Genomic DNA, 26,090 nt, shown 5'->3' with positions numbered 1-26,090 from the left:
GGATTAAAGCATTGTATAATGGACCGTTGGCAAAGGTAACAGTAAATGGATATTTATTGAGCCAATTTAAATTAAGTAGGTCAACTAGACAGGAGTGTCTATTATCCCCCTCATTGTTCAGCTTAGCAACAGAACCAGTGGCAGAACTGATAAGAACAGAAAATAAAAAAGGGATAAAATAAAGGAGAAGGAGTGTAAAATCAGCTTATTTGTAGATGATATCATAGTATACCTAACAGAACCAGAAATATCAATATAAGAATTACATAAAAAATTGAAGGAGTATGGAGAAATATCGGGAGGGGTACAAGATCAACACAAATAAAAATGAAGTGATGCCAATGAGTAACGCGGATTATACAGAATTTAAAAAAGAATCACCATTTAAATGGCAAGCACAAGCAATCCAATACCTAGGTATCAGGTTAGATAATAACTTAAGCCACTTGTACAAACTAAATTATCAGCCACTAATAAAGAAATTGCAGGAAGACTTAGAACATTGGAAAGAATTACCGCTAACGTTGATAGGGTAAATTGCATTAAAATGAATGTTTTCCCAAGGATACAATACTTATTTCAATCATTACCATTTCCCTTAACAGAGAAATACTTTAATGAACTAAAGAGAATAATAAGGAAATTCTTGTGGAAAGGGAGGAAACAGAGGGTAGCTTTAGATAAATTAACAGAGAGGTACATCCAAGGTGGTTTGCGGTTAACAAATTTTAAAAATTATTATGGAGCTGCACAATTAAGGTATTTATCAGATTTTTACCAGAAAAGGGAAAAACCAGACTGGACTAAGATAGAACTAGATAAAATAGGGGAGAAGGTACTGTAACATATACTTTATAAGTGTATAAGATGGTGCAATAATAAAAGCTCACCAGTATTGCATCATTTACTTAATATATGGAAGAAGATCCACTTAGAAAGGAAAAAAAAACTAATTACCAAATACTAAAATTGTTATTGACACAAAACTCACTAATCCCTTTTACAATAGATAATCTTTCCATTAGAGAATGGGAGAAAAAAGGAATTAAAAGAATAGAAAATTGTTTTTGGGAAATAATTTATTAACATTTGAACAAATGAAGTACAAATATGGAATAACTCATGGTACAATGTTTGCATATCATCAACGAAAGCTTATTTAAAGGATAAATTGGGAAACAGATTGAGATTACCAGAAGGAAGCACCTTTGAATATGTGATTACAGACACAATGATAATTAAAAGATTTATAACGGACATGTACATTAAGGTGTAAGATAAGGAAAATTATGAAATAAGCTATAACCTTAAACAAAAGTGAGAAAAGGATTTAAACAAAGATTAAAAAATGAAGCATGGGAAAAGTTATGTTCTGGAACTATGAAGCATACAATAAACACAAGGTTACGCATGATACAGTATAATTGGTTACATAGGTTATACATCACGCCTCAAAAGTTAAAAGAATGTGATCCAACATTATCAGATAGATGTTTTCGCTGTAAGGAGGAAATGGGAACAACAGTACATGCAATTTGGGCATGTACGAAAGTGAAAATAAAATCACAAAAAATAACATACCAAAAAATCCAGAGTTCTTCCTTTTAAGTAACACAAGAAATAAAGAATTGGGCCTCAAATTGGATAAAGCGCAAAAAAGATTTATTATGATAGCCTTAGCAGTAGCAAAAAAATGTATAATGTCAACTTGGAAAATGGAAGAGAGCCTGAGGGTACAGCAATGGTATATAGAAATGAATAAATGTATTCCATTGGAAAAAATAACAATTTTAAAAATAAAGTCACATTATTTGAACAAATTGGGAACCGTACATGTAACATGACAGAGAGGGCTTGCCTCGGACCTCGACCCCCCCTAAAATGATAAGAAGACAAAATGACTTGATCCAGTGTGTAAAAGTAGATGACACATTTTTGTTTATTTTTCATTGTGTGAAGACATTGTTTAATGGTTTTATTGTATATGTTGAATATTTATTGGTTTTGGAGGGGGGTGGGGAGGGGGAATAAAAAGGAGAAAATGCCATTGTGTATATTTAATGAGAAATTTTTGAATATATTTTGGTTGATATGGTTCACAGTGTGAAAAATAAAACATTATACAAAAGATATTTTTAACTATGATAAATGAAAGATGCTATATGTCTACATTTATTTTTCCCATCTTAAATAAATGGCCAAACACCAAAAGGATTATTAATTAAGGAACGCTTTATGGAAACACCTTACAAACAAAATGATTATCGGTATTTTTTTTACTGAGGGCAAGGCCAAGAAAACCTTACGGTATAAGCTTTGTTCCAACGCACTTCACAAGCAAGCCACGAACAAAACCATTTTATCTTGCCAACTTTGGAATCACTCACAGCTGAAACGTTACAGGCATAGATATTTTCAAAAATTTTGTGCATTTAATTTGTCAAAGTACTAAAGATATTTGAAACAAGTTCAGACAAATTGATGAAGTTGTTGTTAAAAGAAAATTACCTCCGATGGACCATCTTTGGACAGCCTTCTTGAGACATAAGGTGATAATAAAGCTGCCAAGCATTTCCTTATTGTAGGGTTTTCAGGTGTTGCTTTTTCTTCAGTCAAATAACCGCCCAATCGACTCAGAGCAGTTACACAGATTTTTGCAAGACTGTTAGAAACTTCCTGTTTGAAGAAAAACACAACTGAATTCAACAGACATTTTGCAATATATTTCTCCAAGTAAAGCTGATCTCAATCGTGTGATTCTCCAAAACATAACCAGTTTAATTTTGGAAATTGAACTACAATAACAATACAATTCTGGAGTCAATTTATACCTGCTGATTTGTTTCTTCAGACTTTTGGATTCCACTTTCTTCCAGCGTATAATCATAGTTGAAGAGGTAGACAAGAAGATGCCACAGAATACCAGCTTGAAACAAGTGCGTCTGCAACCAGTAATCAACAGCAAAAGAACCAACACATTCAACTGCCAACATAGCAGTCCGTGGTAACTTCTGTGAAAGATGTACACATAAAGCACAAGTATAAAAACTTGAGGTCGATTAAAGCATAAAAATGGCTTATTCACTCCACTGCATGCAGTGCTGCATTTTTTTAAAAAACTAGTTATCAGAAAATTTAGATAAGTCAACAGAATGTAAAAAAATTAAACTGGAATAATCTGGCAATCACACCTGCTGCGCAAGTACTTACTTGGCCATAATACAGCAACCTGCAGAGGTCTCTTATGATAGTGGGCATTTCTGTTATCTTCTCCCTGCATTCCTCAAACTGAGCTGCAACACTGTAACACTGGCAGATGTGCCCACAAACCTAAAGCAAAGAGGTTCCCCATTAATGCTACTAGATTAGCTGGAGAGACCATCAGAAATTCGATGAATATTGAATGATTGTACCTGCACAGCCACGTCATCCCTTTTGCTCGAGTTTGTTAACACTGACACGCAACGTGCAAAACCATCTTGTAGGACCTGCCAAATAGTTATCCATTTAGAAAATTTGTGACAGGAGCATCTGAAGAAATAAAGCACGTCCTCTAATCTACAAACAATTTAGTGCATTTATCCAGCCCTTGAAATGTTGGGTGCAAAGTCCAATTAGATATGGGCAATGAACATTGCTGTGCAAACAGGTTTAAATATTCAGGGAAGTATTTACAATTTACATCTTCTCCCCTAACACTTTTAAATTTTTAGCACAATTAAATTTTTAAGCAATTTTTTAATCCCTTTTACACTTGTGCAATAAGTTACCTCTATTCCATTCTCTCTGCGAAGCTCCTCAGCATTCAGTGCTGAGCAGTTGACAGTGTGAAAGGCCAGTTCAGTGGAAGAAGGCAACAAGGACACCTTGGAAAACAGCTGATCATCTGAAGTTTCCATAGTAATAGTCTTAATCAACATTGGGTATCCTGCATATTTATAGGGCTCTAAGTCTACAAGGAAAAGTATGACATTAAATCAGAACAAGCAAGTAAATGATTAATTAACTGCATTTGCTCTTTGCAAAATTTTGTCCAGCTAATTTAACCACAGCAAACTACAACTCAATTCCAATGGATGGATTAATTCGAGACACTTGTACATGCAAAATTTTGCATAGCTTCAGAACCAGAGATGAACATTTCCAGGCACTTTAGTCATACTGTCAAATAACAAACAAATGGACTTTGTTTGCTCAATTTAGTCAGTTTTAAGGGTATAAATTAAGTGAATTACTCTCTATAAAAGGGCCTTTAGCACTTTATGCTAATTTCCCTTTGAAAATAGTTAAAGACAAATTCAAATATTTGGAAATTACAGTTACAAAGAGTTGTAAGAATTTATTAAAAGACATTTTTTTTAGGGTTAATTAACCAGACTAAAGAGTCGTTGTCAGGATGGACTTCCTTATGTATGTCAATAATTGGACATATTACTGCAATTGGAATGAAATTTTACCTAAATTTTTCTATATGTTCCATTCTTTACCAATTTTTATTCCTAAAACTTATTTTGACGCATTGGATTCAATTATTTCTTTGTATATATTGCAAGGCAAACAGCACTGAATAAAAAAGCCCAGCTTCAAAAGGAATGGGACTTATCTCCTCCAAACTTTAGATATTATTATTATTGGGCAGTTAATATACAAAATTTATTGCAGTTATTGCACTTGATACTTTAGCTGATCATCCCTCTGAGATAGAAATCGAATCGAGGTTTTCTAAAAATGTAGCTATGTTGGCAGTTCGAGGCTCTATTTTACCCTTTTCATTTTCAAAATTGATAGATAATCTGATAATGAGACATTAATTAAGAATGTGGGCACAATTCTTAGAAATTTATTGAGAAATTTTTTTGGTTTTCTCAATGTTTCTCTTGCTCGCCCTATCCTTCAAAATAATCTTTTTCAACCTTCTATTTTGGATGTAGGTTTCAATGAGTGGGTCTGATTGGGATTTGTACATTTGAGGTAAGATTGCTTCATTTGAACAATTAACAGTTAAATTAATCTTGCTAATAGGCATTTTTTTTTTTAAAGATACCTACAAATCAGGCATTTTCTTCAGTCTAAACTTTTTAATTTTCCTGAAACCAATATCCTTGATTTACTTTTTAATATGAAGCTATCCGCCTATCAAGGAAGTAAAAGTTACATTTTTAAAAAAAATTAAATTAAAGGATATATTTTCCTGTTGAGAATAGCCGAACAAAGCAATACAAGGCCAAGGTTCCACTTTGATCCTAAGACTCTCTGATAGAGATTTGAAAAAATTTTCCCAAAAATCTTTTAGTTTTGGACAATCCCAAAACTTATGAAACAGAGATGCCTCAAAAATTTTACATTTATCACATAATGGATCAACATCACAATGAAAACGAGATAGTTTAGCTTTGGACATAAGCATTCAATGTACCACTTTAAATTGTAATAAACAATGTCATGCACAAAATGAGGTCAAGTGTTGTATCCCAATCTTCATCTGGAATTGATATATTCAAATCTCTTTCCCTTTCAGTCTTGATTTACCTACCTGAACATATTTTTAGATCCATCAAGTTATTATAAATGATTGCTAGCAATCCACCATGAAAAATCTTTTCCTCAAGTCTGCTCTAATTTAACCAATTACTTTAAATCTATGCCTCCTTGGTTTTGAATTTGCTGCCCAACCTTATAAGGTGAAGCTATGCCCAAAACTTACTTCGCATTCCATGTATCACTGCCTTGTAAAACTATTCTCATCTCATCCAGGTTCTTTTACCAGTTCCATTAAATCTGTATTTCATTTCCCCCACTGCACAGTTACAAAAAAAAATCTATCAAATCTCTTTAAATAATAACAGAAAATGCTGGAAAAATAAATTCAAGTCAGAATCATCAGTAGAAAAAGAAATAGTTCACGCTTCTGTTCATATCCTTTATGCTTCTGTTTACCATCATCGAACTCCACGTCTTCAAAAAATTGTCAGATAAATTGAACAATTTGATGTTGCTGTTCCTTTATTTAATCATATTTTCCAAGGAGACTCATTTAATGCCAGATTCCCTGTGGTAGTTTCCACACCTCCTCCACCATCCTTGTATGTACTTTCAAATGAGAGCATTTTATACCATATGAAAATGAATTTCTACCCATAAACAAGTGCAGGATATTTAGTACAGAAAAGCAAGTCAATGTTCCTGTAAAAAGAGGATTGTACCCTTTTTGTATCTGTTGAAGAGGATGCTCTGTGTTTTCAAAATGAGAATAATGTTCTCAGGATCTGGTCCATCCACCATTTTAGCTGTCTTAGTGCACAAGTATTCATATGCCTTATTCACCTTTTCGAAGATGTCCTTGAAATAACCAGTGCAGAAGACAGATATTACAAAATAACCAATGAAACAGACACACCATGACAGATAAATCTAGTCTGGGCACCAAGTAAAAGCTTAGTCTGAAGTTGGTAATTGATTTCAAGACCACATACAAAACTAAAAAGCAAAACTGGTATTGCAAACATGCTTTCAAATCATGCACAAGGGTACTTGCATGCTTAACAATGGTTTGCACACAGAACATACCCTGCCTTCAGGATTCTTGTCCGGGTGATACTTCTGTGCAAGGCGAAAGTAAGCTTTCCTTATTTTGCTCTCATCCTGCCTATCAAGAAAATTTACAGCACATCAGATTTTACATGGCTAATTTTTTTCCAGAATATTTAGTCTTCGTCGATTGATCGAGCTTGGAGGAATGGGACACCAAGATTGAGAGTTATCAAGGTACTGAAAAGTCATGCTAATGGTCACGTCTGCCCAAGGTAAAGTCTGCATTTTGCCCTTGTAGGTCATTGAGCCAAGTTTAGAAGGTTCAATATTGAACAACACGTCATCCTTCTCTATGCAAGAATGGTCATCTTGTGGAAATACTTATTTCACAGGAGGTAAACAGAAAAGTTTCCACTTACAAGTTTATACCACAACTCAGGACAAATGATCGCTAATGAATCCAATTGCAAAAAAGGATTCAGCTCAGTTTCTGGAATGTGGAAACCTCATTCACACTAACTAAAAGAGCACAGATGGATTTGAGGAAGAAGCTGAATACTCATGACAAAATAAAAAAGGAAACTGGAGACCGCAGATGCCAGAACCTGAAGCAAAAGAATCTGCAGGATGAACTCAGCAGGTCAAGCAGTGTCAGTGGGGGGAGGTGGGGGGGGGGGAAGAAAGTCAACATTAAGCAAAGCTTTTCATTGTGGCTGGGGAAAAGTGGGAGAAGCCGGTGTCAAGAGTGGGATGGGGTCTCCATGTGGGCACCACATAGAGGTGAAACATCTCCCACATTTCCTCAGTTTCTCAGAATTCTGCTCTTTCACCTTGCCCCTCTAATCAGAACCAGGATAGATTTCCTATTCTCCTCACCTTACACCCCACCTTTCGCCTTCAGCAGATTACTCTTCATCATTTCTGCCAGCTGCAGCCAGACCCCATCACTAGACAGTGTCTCATGCACCACCACTTCCGGTCATCTTCCCATAGCCCCCACCTTCATTGTTTCCCAGTTCTATCTCCTCCTCAAGATCTACAAGCCCAATTGTCCAAGTAGACTCATTGTTTCCACGTTCTCCTGGATCACTGAACTGGTATCATCATACCTCAACTTCATTTTGTCCCCACTTGTACAGTTCCTCTCTATCTACTTCCACAATACCTCACATGCCCTCCAAAAAATCTCACCCCAACTTTTTATTCAGGCGTCTGTCTGCTTTTTGATCAAACCCAAGAAAATTACAGAAACAGGTCCTTCTAGTCTGTGCCAAACTATTATTGTCTCATGTCCCATTAACCTGCACCCAGCTGATATCCCTCCATACCCCTCCCATCCATGGAGCTGTCCAAAATGTTCTTAAATGTTAAAACTGAGCACACATTCACCACCTCAGCTGCACCTCATTTCTCTGAATGTTCCCCTTAAATTTTTCCTCTTTCTTCCTCAACCATGTCCTCTAAATTGGATCTCACTGAACTTCAGTGGAAAACGTTTACTCTATCTATCTATACCCCCAATTTTGTATACATCTATCAATTCGTTCCTTATTCTTCCATGTTCCAGGGAATAAAGTCCCAACCTGTTTAACCTTTCCCTACAATTCAGTTTCTCAAGTCCTGGCAACATCCAAGTAAATCATCTCTGCACTCTTTCAAACTGTACCAAAACTGTGCAGAATATTCCAAGTTTGGCCTCACAGGAGGTGAAACATCTCCCAATATCCTCACAAACCAAGGGTCCTTATGTCTGTCAACTTTGCCTTTAACCTTGACAGGAACAAACATACACTGTATGCTCAAAATTTCACATTTGAAGGCCTTCCACTAACTTAGCACATCCTTGCCAGAAAACCTCTCCCAATCCATGCTTTCTGGATCCTTTCTCATTTCCTTGAAATTGGCTTCTAATTTAGAATCTCAACCAGAAGACCAGACCTATCCTTATCCATAATCATCTTGAAACTAATGCCATTATGATCCATAAACCCAGTCTTCCCTGACACATACTTCTGTCAGCTGTCCTGTTCCCAAAAAGGAGATCTAGTATTGCACTCCTCTAATTAGTACCTTGACACATTGATTTAGAAAACTTTCCTGAACACTTGAGAAACTCTTAAGCCATCCAACCATTTTACAGTTTGGGAGTTCCAGTCAATATGTGGAAAGTTACAATCACCTATCACAACTTTGCTTCCTGCAGCCATCTGCTATCTCACTGCAGACTTGCTCCACTGATTCTTGCTGACTGTTGGGTGGTCTTTTACACAACCCCATTAATGAGGTCATACCTTTCCTATTCCCTGAGGAGTAATGCCAGTCCAGCTCCCTCCATCCCACCTGGTCTATCACGTCTGAAACAACAACAACCCTAGCACACTGAGCTGCCAATCCTGCGGCTCCTGCAACCAAGTTTCAATAATAGCCACAATGTCACAATTCCTCGTGCAAATCCACACTCTAAGCTCCTCTGCCTTTCCTACAATTCCTCTTGCACTGAAATTGATGACTTGAGAACATGATTTCCACCACGCACAACCCTTTGATTTCTGTCTTTATAACTGCTTTAGCACTCTTGTTCCCGTCAACCCGTAAATTTAGTTTGAACAGCCCTGGAGGAGCATGAGCAAGCCTTTCTGCAAGGATATTAATAGTTCAGATGCAAACTGTCCCATCGGTACAGGTCATACCTTCCCTGGAGCAGAGCCCAATGATCCAGAAATCTGAAGCCCTCCCTCCTGCACCATATCTTTAACCATGAGTTAAGCAGCATTATCCTCCTAGTTCTTACCTCATTGGCATGTGACATCAGTAACAATCCCCCAAGATTACAACCCTGGGAGTCCAGTCATTCAACTTTGCATACAAATCCCCAAACTCTCTTTGCAGGACCTCATCCCTCTTCCTGCCCACGTCATTGGTGCTTACAAGGACTATGACATTTAGCTGCTCAGCCTCCCTCCTCAAAATCCCATGAACTCTTTCTGATACATCCCAGACCCTAACATCTGGGAGGCAACATACCATTTGAGATTCTCTATCTCTTCAGCAGAACCCTTTTGTTCCCCCAACTATTGAATCTCCTCACTACAGTTCACTTCTTCTCCCTTCCTTTTATAGCCAGAGGGCCATACTTCTCAGCCTGCTGATTAGTCCTTTCAAAATACAGCACCTCCAGATTGAAATCTATCTGCCACTTTTCTGCCCATCTCTGCATCCTGTCTATATCCCCTTGTAACCTTCAGCTCCACTCACAGCTCTTCCAACCTTCGTGGCATCCGCAAACTTAATGACCCATTAAGTTTCTGCCTCTTCATCCAGGTCACTTATAAAAATCACAAAAAGTAGGGATCCTTGTGGCACTCCACTAGTCACTGACTTCCAGGCAGCATACTTTCCTTCCATTACTACTCTGCTTTCTTCCTACAAGCCAATTTTCAATTTTTTTTAAACCACAAATCTAAAGTTCCAATGATCCAAAGAGGATTCAAAGATCATAGCTACTGCCCCAGCTATCTCTCCTCTCACTTTCCACTGGGGTACATTGCGTCTAGCCCCAGGGACTTACCAATCTTGATGTTATGAAGAAGATCCAAAACTTCCACTTCCTTAATCTCCACATTGAATAGGTCTGTTCAATTTCGACCTCACCGTGATCAAGCTCCTTTCCCTTGTGAATACTGACGTAAAGCATTAATTTAGAACTTCCCTAACCTGCTCTGGCTCCAGTTGCCTTCTTCATCTTTTAGCTGCCCCACCTTCATACTCCTCATCCTTCTGTCTTTCACATATACATAGAATGCCTTGGGGTTCTCCTTAATTCTACATACCAAGGCCTTTGCATGTCCCCTTCGAGCTCTCCTAAGTCTTTTCTTAAGTTCCTTCCTGGCTATCACATCCTGTTTCCTATACCAAATGCGTGTTTCCTTCTTTCTCTTGACTAGTTGCCTGACCTGTTTCATCAGCCATGGTTCCCTTTTCCTCCCATCTTTTCCACGTTCCAGTGGGACAAATCTATCTTGAACCCTGCATAAGTGGTCCCTAAACTTTCTCCACATTACTTTTGTGCTTTCACCCTAAAACTTCTGTTTCCAATGTACTCTCCATAGCTCCTGCCTCATTCCTTCATAATTAGCTCTTCCCCATTTTGACTGTTTTTATCCTTTTCTATAGCTATGTTGAAGCTAAGGGAGTTGTGGTCACTCTTACCAAGAGAAAGGCAAGTCAAATAGGGTGGAATGGGTGATTAGGCTGCCACTGCTGGAATCTGATATGGTGAGAATGGTGGTAAAGATATAAAGAGAAACCAAATGGAACTGACTGGGGTGGTGAGAGAAAGCAGAAGAATCCACTGGGGTGCTGAAGAGAGAGGGGATTGATTAGCATTTGAAAATATTGAATGGAAAATTAGACATTTGCAAATTTGACCAAATTAGTGAATGGCTAATTAAAACATCCATATCTACTCACATTCCTCGTCCCTTTGGAAGATTCAAAACTTCATAAGCTTCATCAATTGTCATAGAAGGTGGCTTCTTTTCCACTTCCTTTTTCCAAGCATCCAGTGTGTCTTTAAGCAATCTTACCTAGATAGTGATGCAAACACACTTGTCAACAATTATAATCATGTTCAAAACTAGGTAGCCACCAACCAACTTCTGTAGTGCTAAAATTAAGTAAATAATTATACAGTAAAACCTCATATCCAGAATCAATGGGAATTGGTAAATGCCAGATAAGTGAATTTTCCAATTGCGTGTTGCATGATTGGCAAGCTAACAGCGAGGCATGCCTATTTAAACTTCCATATTTTTTACCTGTTTATTTTCACATTTTTTTGTCTGTTGCTTGAATTCCTGATAACAGGGGTTTACTTCTGCAGGTTTATAAAATAAAATACACAAACTTGTATTTTGTAGCTCTATTTGTGTGGAGGGATCTAGATATTAAACAGAAAACTGGTTTTGGGTATTGCACTCAATATGCCAACCTATATGGTCGAAAAATGCTCAGCTCCAATGTTTACCAAATTTTCCATAAAGCAGATTGTTATTAAACTTTAGCACAAGACATGTACAGTCTAAATTAGTGTACTGTGCACCAGTCTCTGATTAATCTTACCAGTGATATAAAATATGACTGTCTACTTGATGGGGAATACTGGGACATTTAGAAATCTCCAGTTCTCAAAGTTAAATTGGACTTACAGTACTTCTACATACTTAAATATTCTGCACAAATTCAAGTTTGAGTGCACAATTCCACAGTTCTTACATGAAGCAAGGGCAATTCTTTGTGATCTGGAACCTTTAAAATATTTTAACAAGGTACCATCAACCTTATTGAGTAATGTGCAATTCATCAGTTCTGAATCAGGTACCTTACACATGGGTTCAGGTTACCATCTGTAAACATGCTCATTTATTTCTCAGGATGTATTCACAGGGATAAACAATGAGTTACTGACAGGACTGCTGTGGCAGGAACCTGGAATGAACACCTGGCATCCCCTGTGGGAATCTCCAGTTGATATCTCATAGCAATGAAACAATGATCATCGACACAAGGCTTGGTAGGGAATGGTTCACCAAGGTATTGTGCAGTGGCTGCCTGTTGGCAAAGGTAAATAGTGCAGCCACATATGCAGAGATGCCAGGCTCAAGGCTGCACCATCACCAAACAGTGGGGTACCTGCTCCTGCCACCACTTTCCAACACCTCCTGGAGGATGGATGGCAGCTGTTGATGCCCCAACATTTATTTGGATGCACTGATATTCCCATCTTTGAAATTGCAACAATTCCAAACACAGCAGCAGACATCTATCCCGAGCAGTGGCAGATATTCACCATACATCCAAATTCCACATCTGTGCTGAGAGACTGCCTGTTCACTCAACAACAGCACTCACGAGCAGCCACTGCATAATGAAGAGTCAACACTGTCAGAGGCAGGCTGTGTGTGACAAGATTACTGTTTTATTGTCACAGAAATGTCAGCAGAGGGCGAGCACGAGTGCCATCGGTTTCTCCGCATAGCAGCATCTAAACCAAGCATTAATGAGGGGTCTCACCCCCTGTACATGTCAAGGCTCCAAGGGTTCTATAACAAGTCAGCACTGTGTGGGCCAGTGCTAAGCAAGGTACCAATATATTCATGCCCTAATCGAAGTAAAATTTGCTGCACTCTAATGGACCTTGTTAAAAGCTGCTGATAAACTGCCAAATTGTTGTGAACAAAATTAGGTAGATAGCTAATGGTTCATTCAAGACAGTGCTGGAAAGAATATCAAGGAATGTGAGAGTGATATGGTGATTTCAGGAGGAATTCCTAATGCACTGGCTTCAATTTTACCCAGAGATTTCTCCATTGTTATGATTAAACCCAACATTCCCTTCAGTTTCAACTATTGAAAAATCTTATGTAGGGAAGACAAGTTCAAAATACTTAATGCGATTAGAATTCTTTGAAAAACTTACTGGATCTTTAATAGGCCAATCAGGGAACCGCACTGTGTCACAGAGATGCTTGAGATAGTAGATGTTGCAGAAGAGCTCATTTTCCAGTTGAGGATAGCTGATTGCTGGGATAGGGCAGTATTGATACAAGGCTCTTGTATTGCTTTGCAGACGTGGAGTAAAATCTGTTAAGTGAGCAGCAATCTTCTCAATTGTTAATCGCCTATTTTATGAAATTAGGACAAGTTAGATTACAGAAATTTTAATTTTCATAGTTTTTTTTTTTTTTAAAGACAACTAACAGCTTTCCCAACCATACAAAAGGAGAAAATATCGCATCCGTTCATACCTGGCAATGTATGATTACTTTTAAGTAGCCATGTACCCCATCCCATCCAACCACGGTATCTGTAACTCCAGCTGCCTTGGAAAAGCAGCCATATTTAAGGAGTCATCCCAGCTGGTCACATTCTATTCATGCCTCTCCCATCAGGAAGATTCACAAGTGCAAGATCACACACCGCTAGAGTTCTCTTTCCACACCCAGCTATGAACAGACTCCTGAATAAGCCTCAAATTACTAAAATTAAGTTGCCTTGCTCTGTACCCTTTGGTTTCTTGCTGCAACTCTGCATTTCTGTTATGGAGAATGAGTACCCCATATCTGAAAACTGAAAAGATCCAAAAAGAAAGTTTTTTTTTTAAGCACCAACATGGTAATGATGAAGGTAAAGGTTCCAATTTTGTCATGTAATACTACATTTAGAATGGAAATTCTTTAACTTTGTCTACCATAAAGGAAAACAGAGTCGTCTCTTTGTCCAGTGCCCCTCACAGAAATGAGGCCCCAGCGAGGTTCGAACTCTCAATTTCTGGTTTAGAAGACCAATGCTCTAACCATTGCGCTATTGTCACAAGTTGAAAAAAATTTACCACCTGACTTACTCATGTGAGGCTTTAATACTCTATTGTGCCATTTGATAACAACAGAGCTCTAGTGCACAAAGATATACTAGTTGAAAATGGCAAAGGCCTGAAGCTGAAACAGTTCTGAATCCAGGTGATTGGGATGAAGATGACTTAGTTAACGCTGCAGAAAAAGTGCCTATAGATGACATGGTGAAAATTTTTGATGGACTTGTTAAAGGACTAGAGCAGCGTGCCTTGATAACAGAACAAGAAATCATGTCCATTTATAAAAATCAAAGAGAGATTTCTAAGATAAAAACCATTGTTAATGAGGCAAATGACACTGGAGGAAACATTTGAAAAAGCCATCGAGGAGAATTTCTAGTGTTTGGTGCTGCATTTATCTTCTTTTGTAAGCAGAGATAGTTTCTTTTTAGTAAGTACTAAACATCATTTCATGTGAATTTTCCACTTGTGTTGTCATGTTGATGTTCAAAAAACCTGCTGTTGTTTAACTGCTGATACAGGAATTCTGCTGATGCTTTCTTTCTTTGGCTTGGCTTCGCTGATGAAGATTTATGGAGGGGTAATGTCCACGTCTGCTGCAAGCTTGTTGGTGACTGACAAGTCCGATGCGGGACAGGCAGGCATGGTTGCAGCGGTTGCAAGTTGGTTGGTTGGGGTTGGGTGTTGGGTTTTTACTCCTTTGTCTTTTGTCAGTGAGGTGGGCTCTGCGGTCTTCTTCAAAGGAGGTTGCTGCCCGCCGAACTGTGAGGTGCCAAGATGCACGGTTGGAGGCGATATCAGCCCACTGGCGGTTGTCAATGTGGCAGGCACCAAGAGATTTCTTTAAGCAGTCTTTATACCTCTTCTTTGGTGCACCTCTGTCTCGGTGGCCAGTGGAGAGCTCACCATAGAACACGATCTTGGGAAGGCGATGGTCCTCCATTCTGGAGATGTGACCCACCCAGCACAGTTGGGTCTTCAGCAGCATGGATTCGATGCTTGAGGACTCAGCTCGAGTACTTCGATGTTGGTGATGAAGTAATTCCAATGAATGTTGAGGATGGAGCGGAGACAGCGCTGATGGAAGCGTTCTAGGAGCTGTAGGTGATGCCGGTAGAGGACCCATGATTCGGAGCCGAACAGGAGCGTGGGTATGACAACGGCTCTGTGCACGCTGATCTTTGTGTGTTTCTTCAGGTGGTTGTTTTTCCAGACTCTTTTGTGTAGTCTTCCAAAGGCGCTATTTGCCTTGGCGAGCCTATTGTCTATCTCTTTGTCGATCCTTGCATCCGATGAAATGGTGCAGCCGAGGTAGGTAAACTGGTTGACCGTTTTGAGTTCTGTGTGCCCGATGGAGATGTGGGGGGGCTGGAAGTCATGGTGGGGAGCTGGCTGATGGAAGTCAGCCTGCTGATGCTGGTGTGTTGCTCAACTCCATTGTTCCAAAAACCAAAAAAAATCTGGTCCGAAGTCTTTCGGATACCGTGTACTGCACTATGTATGAGATGTTAAATTAGCCTGCTCATAAAACAAACTATCACTACATTTTGGTACATGAGACAATAAACCTGAACTTGACCTGAATGTCCATTTCAAGTTCAAGTTTATTAACATTTGGCTGTACATACAACCACACAAATAGCTTTTCAACAGACCATGGCACAGATACATACACAATACAGATCACACAATCACATATATACAGAAAGATGTAATTTAAAATAAACATAAACACATACATAAAGGTGTAATTAAAACATAACACCCACATTTTATTTATTTTTATATACATCTCTCTCTCTCTCTCACACACACAATCACACACACAAAGATACTGCATGCTGGATGGAAAGGGTCTAATTTTTTGAGCCCCATTTAAACAATGCTCACAGTAAATGTCACCAATAGAGGAAAGGGAGACCCCAGTGACTGTCTGCCATTTTGATTATCCTCTGTATTGACTTCTGGTCTGATGCCTCACAACTACCATACCAAACAATGATGCAGCCAGATAGAACACTTAATTGTGGTCCTGCAAAATGTTATCAAGATGAGCAGGCTGGTAGCCTTGACCATCTCGGATGTTAATATGAGCAGCTCCTTCAGCATTCTCACTGCCCATGGCAAGAAGCTGTTCCTCAGCCTGGTGCTGTTAGCTCTAATACTCTTGTATTTCTTTCCCAACGGGAGCAGCTGGATGATGCTGTGTGAGGGGTGGAAGCGATCCTCAATGATTTTGCATGCCCTCTTCAAGCAACAATACCAGTAGATCATGTCGATGGGGTGATGGGGGGAGAGGAAAAGACAGAGAAACTCCAGTTATCTGTCACTCTTGTGATCCTGTGAATTGACCTCCAATCCATTTCTCTGCAACAACTGTACCACACTATGATGCAGCTGGCCAGGACACTATTGACAGAGGTCCTGGTGATGACTGACATAGTGCTGTCATTAGTGTGCCTTTCTAACAAGTGAGGAAATATTGTATTGTCCCAATAGGTCACTAGTTAAGTGAACTCCAAGGAACATAGTGCTCTCCAATAGTTGTTGATGTGCAGTGGAGGATAGTAGTTTCTGGTTCTCCTGAAGCCTGCAATCAAATCTTTCATCTTGTTCATGTTAAGATTCAGGTTGGTACCCTCGCATCACGAGATTTTCCACCTCTCTCTGTGGTGTGATTCATCATTATTGCTGATGAGGATGACTACTGTTGTGTCATCTGCAAACTTGATGACACTGTTGGAGGTGGATCTGGCAATGTAGTCGTCGGTCAGTGAATTAGTAGCAGAATTATAGTTACAAGGGAAGAGAGACCAGGCTGGGTTAGCCCTCTTTAGAGCAAAGGTGAATGAGGTAGATTTAATTGAAGTGTACGTAATTATGAGTAGCCTTGATACAGAATAGTAATTGTAGTTATTCATGGTACAGGAAGCCATCACGTCAGGCTAGCCTTTGCTATTATCAAACAAACCTCTTCTCAGTGTTGGGTTAATTGCCCTCCAGGTTACAGCTCTCAAAGTACTCATCCAAATGTATTTAATAGCGAGTGTTTCTGCAGCAAATTCCAAACCCCTATTCCAGAGTAGAGTAACTTTCCTGACTCTCTAATACTTCTAAACCCATTCCCCCAACCAAATTGATGGAATTAAATTATTACATATAAATAGACTGAGACACAGGAAAGTTACACCTGTACCTCATTTCATTGCTCCAAATTGCTTCTGGGGTATCAAATTCACCCAAAAAAATCTCTGAAAATTTTTCTGGTTCGTAGTTTTCCAAGTAACAGACCATTGCTTCAGGAAAAATATGTCCCAGAACACTCCGCTGTACTAAATCTTGCCCTTTTGCCTGCAGAAAATGAAAACAATGAGTTGGACGCTTTTTTATCTTTATAACATTAAGCTTAAAATTAGGCTTATGCTTTAAATTTTAAATGTCACTATAAATCAAAGCAGTTTCGCCATCCTTTTTTTAAATTTGCCAAGACATTCAACCATAAATGAACCTTGACAGCTCAGTGTTCTAGACTACACCAAAGTAATTTGTTTGACCAAACCAGCAGGAAACCCCACATACTCTGCACACCAAAGAGAAGCAAAGGTACTTTAACATAACTAAATATAGTGATAGGAGGTGCAACAGATTGTACAAATGTTGAAGTAATTCTGAACACCTAGTCTCAGCATCACCTTGAAAAGCCAACAAGTGACAAATCTACAATATTGGATCCACTCCAACCAAGATTAACAGTTGAACTTTCAATTAGTTAATGGATCATTCATTGTGAATTTACATAATACAATGGAGAATATTTTGGCACTGTATTAATTTAATACATATAGCCATTGTTTATGGATTCCCTGTGAAATTAAGCCCATTCTTTCTCCAGATGATTTGCTGATATCATTGCAAAGCAAACAGATTCGAAGGAGTGTCAAAAATTACCTTGTTAAAGCAGTTTGCTGATACTTCACAGCATTAATCACTTCCATACATTTTAGTTTCAAAAGCAGAAGTTGAAGGGTAAAAAACAAAATATGGCATTGCAACTTTAATTGCTGAAAGAATCCAATATATAAATATCAAGTGTGGGGCACGTAAAACAATACATTGTTTTAAGAATGATGTGTGGTAATTTGAACCTTTGAAAGATCATTGAGGAGATATCTGGAAAAGTATGCAGTTTTGGGAAAAATATCTTAATGCGCTTCACTTAAGTAGCAAAGGCCAGCAGACCTCCGAGCAACGAGGAAAAAACTGACAAAAATCAAGCACTTTTCATTCAAAAAACATCTTGGAAGTATGAGGTTTGTAAAATGCAGATGCAGGAGGGAAACTCATATATTCTGTGCAATTCAGTATGGAAATGTTTGATCCCTACAGTATCTGCAGATGCGAGTGTTGAGTGCAATACACAAATGTGCTGGAGGCCATACAGCATCCATAGATAGTAAAAGATAATCAACATTTTGGGCCTGAGCCCATGTACTGCCAAATAGAGGCCACCTGAAAATTGAAGGAATACCACCTTGTATTCGATCTTGGCATTCTCCATTCAAACGGCATTACTATCGACTTCCATTTCCATTAACCCTCCTCTCCCAGTCTCTCTTTCCCCATCGGTCTCCTTTTCTCCAGCTCCTGACCAAATTCCCTTCATTCACACCTCAGAGCTACCCTTTTTAAACCTTTGCACTTTCTCCCATAACAGCTTCTTTCTCTTTTACCCTATCACTTATATTCACCCATTACCACTTATCTATTTGGGAGTCTACCTGCTCTTCCTTTTTCCTGACCAAGTGCTCAGGCCTAAAAAAAATGGTTACCTTTCACTTTTAAAGTATGTGGCATGACCTGCTGAGTTTCTCCAGAACCTTTGGGTACAACATCAGGTCTCTGCCAGTTAAAACACCAACTGAAAGCAGACCAAAATACAGCGCCATGTGTTATTGGCATTGTATTGATCTTCAAAAATTAATTACCTGTATTTAAGATACTTAATAACAATACCATGAAGTAGATGCCCAGATTTTGCTGGGGGAGACATTTTAATATCATTGGTTTAACAACACTGTTGAATAACCTGGAGACTGTGAAAGAATGTTTCTGTATTGCTTAAATATAATTGACATCATTTTGGTCAAAAATACACTGGTGAGATTGAAATTTTAGTGGTACATGGTAAAGAGCTATCCTGAGAGACAAAAGCAGGAAAATCAAAGCTCCATACCCATTAGCATTTACCTCATGAAATATTACCTCATGGAAATAAAACAAAGGCACATTAGTAAATCCACATTACATTAGTAAAGTGGAAGAAATGAATGTCAAGAAAAATGTTATTTGAAAATATATTGGTTAACCAGAAGTTAGGAGTTTCAACATCTGGGTCATCTTGTATTTGAACTGATACCAACCTCTTCTGTTCTGAATGCCTGCTTCAAGTGAGTATACTTCAAAAACCTAGAGGGAAAGAAGGTTCAGAGAGTTTCAGAGATTCTGCACATGGTAAAGAGACCTAAGATCAGTAACACTTTTCACCTTCTCTCCCATCCTATGTAAATGGATATTGATTCCCTTACCTTGCAATAGGAAGTACATTGGAACCTGTGTACATCATTATAAAGAAAAACACACCAGTGAGGTAGAGTCGAGGTAACTGCGGGTTGTCCTGCATCACATAGTGCAACAAGATGGCAACTTTCTCAACCAGAATGGGGTCAAAAGTCACCAAAAGCTAAAATGAAAATGGGTAGGACATAATGAGTAGATAATGTTCCAAACATCCCAAAATTTAATCTAATTAAATTACCATATTATTTATTTTATCAGAACAACTCTATACAAGACAAAATACTTCCATGATGGCTTTAAATACAGGAATCGATGTACCTGAACAATGTGAGAAAGGCATGTATTGTCTGTAAGCAGCCGCTTTATTCTGGGAAGTGGTCTGATAATAGCATTATCTTGATCTCTAGAATGTAAAAAGTTCAAAAACTTTAATTACAATCCCAATTCTATGGAGTGCAATGATCTACATTTTTTAATTTAGAGATACAGCATGACATTAGGCCCTTCTGGCCCACAAGCCCGCACTGCCCAAATACGCTCATGTGACCAATTAACCCTGTACATCTTTAGAATGTGGGAGGAAACCAAAGCATCAGGAGGAAACCCATAAAGACATGGGAGAATGTATAAATTCCTTACAGACAGGGCCAGACTGGAAACAGAGTTGCTGATGCTAACCATGGTACTAACTCTGCCACCCTTTGTAACCTTAAAACTAAGTGTGTTAACTGTTTCCAAGTTTCACCCTCAAACACAGAAAAAACAGGTGTTGCCAGTCAGTCCTTCAAGTTCCCTACAATTTTCTATATTTCATCTCTCATTTTTCTCGGTTATGGCGACTCAATCTCTCAACCTAGTACAGACCTGCCATCCCAAGAACAAGTCTGGTGAATTTTCCTCACACTCCTTCTACTGAGTTGTTCACCAAGTGCACATTATCAACCTCCTTGAATACCACAGATGTTACCAGGTTTGGAAAATTATAGAGCATTCGTCATCTAATCCTCTTTAATCTATTGCACAGCACCAGTAACAGGGAGAACACCACCCTCCCCTCCAACCCCCCCCATTGAGGAGAAGCATAGGAGATGGCCCTACAGGAATGGCCACAGCAGCAGATCAACTAAGGGCTGAATGTGTGAAGGACCCACACAGGCTGTAGGCTATTGGCAACTGGGGCCGAAGGGCTCACACAGATTGTGAGCTGCTGGCCACCAATTTTTGGGAACCAGATATCAGAAGCGGGATTCAAGAGGGTGCTGAGGGCAAGAAGGGCTCCTGAAGGGCCACCAGTGCTGAATGCTTACTGATCAAATCGGAGGTTTGGATCTGGATCTTGGGGGATGATGGATAAAACAGGGGTCTGTGCTGCTGCACGAGCACTGGAGGAGAATCCTTGGACACAGTGTATCTGAAGGGACTCTCTTTGCTTCTCTTTCTTACAGCAAGGGGCACAGGGCAATGCTCATGGCAACTGTCTGCTTTACGGCAAGCAAAAAGAAATTTAGTGTAATATTACATTTTCTATATTATTATACAACAGTAAAAGGAATTTTGCCCATCTGATCTTTCAAATGAAAGTCGAATTTTACCCAGGCATGACATTTTATCCATTTTTAAACATACTAGCTTTCTTTCTCACTCCATCCCTTCAGTTCTTCAATCTTCCTCAATGTCAATACCATACACTTCTTCTCATGTGAAGTGTTTACAACCGTGTTTATATTACTACTTTAGTCTCCAAAAACACCTACTTTATTTTGTTTTCTTTTCAATTTACAACAATGTGGGGACTTTTTTTGGCCATCGATTTGCTTTCCAAGACCTTCTGGGTTTATGCTGTTATGCTCTCAGTATTTGAACTCTGCCCCCATCATTTTGTCCAGCCTTGGATTCTCTTTGGCATTCAAACTAGTCAGTTTTGTCTTCTCTTATTGCAAAGATTGAACTCTGCATTTTCTCCCCGACATCTACTATTCTTGAGACTGCTGTAGTTGTTTGCATTTCAATTTTGCTAAATTGTATCAAGCCCAAATAAAACTGGTTCAACTCTGATTTAGAAAATTTTTAATCCTAACAAAATCATGATTGCTTCCTCCACTTATTCTTCATTTACCCAAGTTCACTGCCTCACACTGAACCCAATGCAACCCTTCTTGCTGGGCTTTAGTACCAATTTAAACATGGTTTAAACCAATTTAAACCAATGTCATTCCTCATGTGCACATGGGTCATTTAAACAAATTGCTTTGATAATCATTCACATCACAAATTAAAATGGCAAAGAAGAAAAACCAATACCTGCTGGGAAAATATTCACACATGGTAATAAGCATGTTAAGGATAAGTGTAGCAAGATCAGTCTCATTCAGCACAGGCTGTCCATTAGCTAAGAGACACCATTTCAGCTGTGGAATGTTCTGCAAAGCCCGCCAGCCATCCATGCCCTGTGCCCAGCAACGAGTCTTTGGCGTTAGTACACCATTTTTCCATAATTCTTTCATCTAGAGTAAAATCATTACGTTAATGACTGCACACACAAATTAATGGTAGAGGAGTTAAATTATTTTAAATAAACTAAATATAGTTGCTCAAATATCTTGGGTGTGGAAGAGATCATTGTTTGACAGTCGTGCCAATTACTACAAAGATGGATTCATATTGTGAGTTCCTTTTGTTTGGACAGAATTTAACATTGGCTATTTTGACATCATTCCACCCAGAACTTAACCAGTTCAATAGTTAGACTGTAGCGAGCTTCCTTTGAATGTTTAATCAAATAGCAAGTTTCATGGAATTAGCCATTAAAATCCCCAAGGACAAATAAATTCAAACAAGTCTATTAACAAAAGTAAAATATTATATTTGAAATGTCACTGTGCTGGATCACACTTCCTGTATATGCTACTTTTAAACAGGAACCCAACACTGCGGCCCGGCCCAGCGCCCTCTGCGGCCCGGCCCAGCGCCCTCTGCGGCCCGGCCCAGCGCCCTCTGCGGCCCGGCCCAGCGCCCTCTGCGGCCCGGCCCAGCGCCCTCTGCGGCCCGGCCCAGCGCCCTCTGCGGCCCGGCCCAGCGCCCTCTGCGGCCCGGCCCAGCGCCCTCTGCGGCCCGGCCCAGCGCCCTCTGCGGCCCGGCCCAGCGCCCTCTGCGGCCCGGCCCAGCGCCCTCTGCGGCCCGGCCCAGCGCCCTCTGCGGCCCGGCCCAGCGCCCTCTGCGGCCCGGCCCAGCGCCCTCTGCGGCCCGGCCCAGCGCCCTCTGCGGCCCGGCCCAGCGCCCTCTGCGGCCCGGCCCAGCGCCCTCTGCGGCCCGGCCCAGCGCCCTCTGCGGCCCGGCCCAGCGCCCTCTGCGGCCCGGCCCAGCGCCCTCTGCGGCCCGGCCCAGCGCCCTCTGCTGCCCGGCCCAGCGCCCTCTGCTGAGTGGGAGCCTACTTATTCTCCAGATAAACAGAGAAGCACTTTAACAGGCAATACCTAATTTCAGATTAAGTTCCCATTTGTAGAAACCCCAAAGAGAAAATAGGATTGATAAAGAAACCATCCTTGGTACCTTAACATTGTGCACTACTGCACCTTGATGAAATCCCATGAACTTTCCTTTCTATAAGCTATAGTGCATTGGTGCTAGGTTTAGAGAACCACTATTGCAAAATGTCCGCAGAATGAGCTAACAAATTTCATACCAATAAAACATACCTCTTCAAAGCTGTAAGGGCCAAGTCTCTCCTTATCTGCATTGCCAAAGTACCATTCTTTTTCACTTTCTCTCTTCATATCAGGCGCTGCTTCAATAACATTGCTCTGAAATTAAACACAATTGTCATCATTTCTCTAATATCAGGCCAACTTAATGTAAACAACTGGTCTAGAGTTATTCTCACCTGTAATGGTACAGTTGCTCTACTTGTGTGGAGGTGAGCCAAAGTAAGCAAATCCACAAGAATTCTCACCCCTGTGGAATCCATGATATCCTTAACATTTTTCTGTAACATGCATGATACAGTATAATTGGTTACACAGGGGATATATTACTCCTCAAAAATTAAAAAATGGGATTCAACATTATCGGATAGATATTTTCGCTGTAAGGAGGAAATGGGAACAATATCACATGCAACTTGGGCATGTACGAAAGTGAATATGTTTTGGGAAGAACTAAATCAGACACTAAATAAAAATACAAAAAATAACATACCAAAAAAAAGATATTTCTTTTAAGTAACACAAGAAGAATTAGGCCTCAAATTGGATAAAGTGCAAAACAAATTCATATTTTGGTTGATATGGTTCATAATGTGAAAAATTAAAAAATTATAAATAAAATTTTTTCTAACAAACAGCAGTCCCTGTTTTTCATTTTAATGATTGGAGTATATTTATTCAATCATAATATTCACATTAATTGAATTTAAGATATTAAAAATAACCATGAACCATTTTCCAGTTCATCAAATAATAGTTTGGAAATTTGAATACTTCCTCACCTTGTTAAGAATTAATTTGTTTAGAAAAATAATTAGTCTGTCCCTCTCCAGTTTGTCTGTACACTGCAAAGACAAGATTAGCATCAGTTGTTATTTATTTGGAAATTTTCATCTTTATGAAATCCAAACTCAAGGATTAGACTCTTCAATTATTTCAAATAAGGATTCCCTTTTGTTAAAAACACAAATGTTGCATAAGACTGTAAAGAAAGAGTCAAAGCTGGCACTCGATGGGTGATATTCTTGCTTCAAGCATCAAGAGACATCCAGAGATACAAACTCAAAAACCCAGGCTGACATACAGTACAGTTCTGCATTTTAATGAAATGTCTTTCAAATGAGCAGCTGAATTCCTGACTCATTTGCATTCTTGGATGGAATTTAAAGATCCTATACCAAGAGCCGTGGAGCCGTTTATTGCAGTCATGATCAATTTCAATTGACCTTACAAAAAGATCATCATTACACTATTCCTTAACGTAGCAACAAACAGAAAAATAATTACTGCAGGCCATTCCCATGCCTCAAATCCTGTGAATTACACCACAAATAGTAGATGAGTGATTAACTTGTTTTTCCAAAGCAGTATTTTAAACTGAATTCACCAGATTGCCATTTTACATTCAGTGATTACAGATTCTATTTTATGCATTGTCGATGATGAAAAGTTCAGGAGCAAAAGACTGACCAGAGGCATTTGAGAAACGGCAAAAACAGCTATTTCAAAAGTAATATATTGCTTTGATCAAATTAATCAGCCAGGAAAAATTGTGGAGAATCGTATATGGAATAGTCCTTTATGAATTTACACAAATCTTCAGTGATTTCACATATCACATAAAGCACTTATCCTGAGCATTTCCATCACCTTTGTCACACAAGATATAAAGAATATCCACGGTTTCAAAAGGTGTTTCTAATGCTTCAGTGTTCCAGTTAGGGCACCACAGATACTGTAGCTGTTAGTGCAATGCTGTTACAGCACCAACAATCGGGACTGGGGTTCGAATCCCACGCTGTCTGTAAGGAGTTTCTAAGTTCTCCCAGTGTCTGCATGGATTTTCGACAAGGGCTTCAGTTGACTCCCACCATTCAAAATGTATTGGTCAATTGGGTTTAATTGGGCCACACTGGCTCATGGGCCAAAAGGACTTGTTTTCATACTGTATGTCTAAATTTAATTTTTGTTTTAAATTCTGTGCAAACAGATAGACTAGGGCCTATCTATTTTAAATTAAAAGGTCAACCCAAGTTATAAAATTTTCTTGTAGCAAGATCTCATTTGAGATATCTCCCAGCTAAAGTTTTCCTGTGCACTGATCTAATCAATGATCCGATAGAATAGGAAGAGAGAAAAACCAAAAGGGGCCCAAGAAATGTTGACTGCACATTGCCAAAGATCTCCCTCATGACATCCACAGCCCAATCTCATGGTTTTAAATATTTCCACCCATTGCATGGGATCTTGATAACACCTGACTGCAGGATGTACCAGCATCGTGGTACATGAATCTGGAGTAACATGGTGCCACTGACCAACAGGTGGAATTTACAATGAAAAAGCAACAGCCGTACCTACAGATACAAGATTATCCATCAGCACCATCTTGGCCTCGGGGTCCAAGTGAAGATTCTGCTTGATAAATTTAGCTATGAGACCACTGTTTGAGCCTACTGCAAAAGTTAATCTTTGATCGCATGAAAATATCTAAATTGTGACGACGATCGATTTGAAAATCACTTCAAGATATCTATCCAGAATGTCTCTCTGATGTAGCAGGGAGTGCCACATGACACATTAACACAATGTGACAAAACTGTTGAGGACAGTGTGACCCAATACTTAATATTTTATTTCAAAAATGTTTCCTTGATAGAAACATGGGAATGGTTGGGTTTCAATTCCTTCGGCTTCAACTTAATCACCTGCCATTCTGACACTCTCAAACTCCAAAAAAAACAATTAACACTCTGCGGAAGTAATGCAACAAAAACTAACAGGCGCACCAATCAAACAAATACTTTAGTTTCCAATGCTCAAAACTATTGGTTTAAATGCTTCAATTATTTACATGACACCCCAAGTCTAGATATAAACTTGGGTTCTAAGTACATGATCAGCTTTTG

The 26,090-nt window shown here is 39.2% G+C and overlaps 1 protein-coding gene across 6 annotated transcripts in view; it reads right to left on the bottom strand.

Moving 5' to 3' along the window:
* LOC138748554 (dnaJ homolog subfamily C member 13) overlaps positions 1–26,090 on the bottom strand; it is a 173,059-nt gene that overhangs the window by 76,713 nt on the left and 70,256 nt on the right. For all 6 annotated transcript variants that reach the window (XM_069908999.1, XM_069908992.1, XM_069908984.1 and 3 more), the window contains 17 exons: positions 23,964–24,026; positions 23,361–23,462; positions 23,176–23,280; positions 21,782–21,984; positions 19,799–19,883; positions 19,489–19,643; positions 19,324–19,369; positions 17,100–17,254; positions 13,010–13,211; positions 11,002–11,117; positions 6,568–6,646; positions 6,204–6,339; positions 3,771–3,952; positions 3,414–3,488; positions 3,211–3,330; positions 2,832–3,011; positions 2,509–2,676 (listed from right to left, as the gene is read on the bottom strand). In XM_069908999.1, coding sequence (XP_069765100.1) covers positions 2,509–2,676; positions 2,832–3,011; positions 3,211–3,330; positions 3,414–3,488; positions 3,771–3,952; positions 6,204–6,339; positions 6,568–6,646; positions 11,002–11,117; positions 13,010–13,211; positions 17,100–17,254; positions 19,324–19,369; positions 19,489–19,643; positions 19,799–19,883; positions 21,782–21,984; positions 23,176–23,280; positions 23,361–23,462; positions 23,964–24,026 — 2,172 coding nt within the window. The remainder of the gene's footprint in view (positions 1–2,508; positions 2,677–2,831; positions 3,012–3,210; positions 3,331–3,413; positions 3,489–3,770; positions 3,953–6,203; positions 6,340–6,567; positions 6,647–11,001; positions 11,118–13,009; positions 13,212–17,099; positions 17,255–19,323; positions 19,370–19,488; positions 19,644–19,798; positions 19,884–21,781; positions 21,985–23,175; positions 23,281–23,360; positions 23,463–23,963; positions 24,027–26,090) is intronic.

This window comes from Narcine bancroftii, chromosome 1, assembly GCF_036971445.1.
Source record: "Narcine bancroftii isolate sNarBan1 chromosome 1, sNarBan1.hap1, whole genome shotgun sequence".
Classification (NCBI taxonomy): Eukaryota; Metazoa; Chordata; class Chondrichthyes; order Torpediniformes; family Narcinidae; genus Narcine; species Narcine bancroftii.
This window is presented reverse-complemented; position numbering and strand designations above follow the sequence as displayed.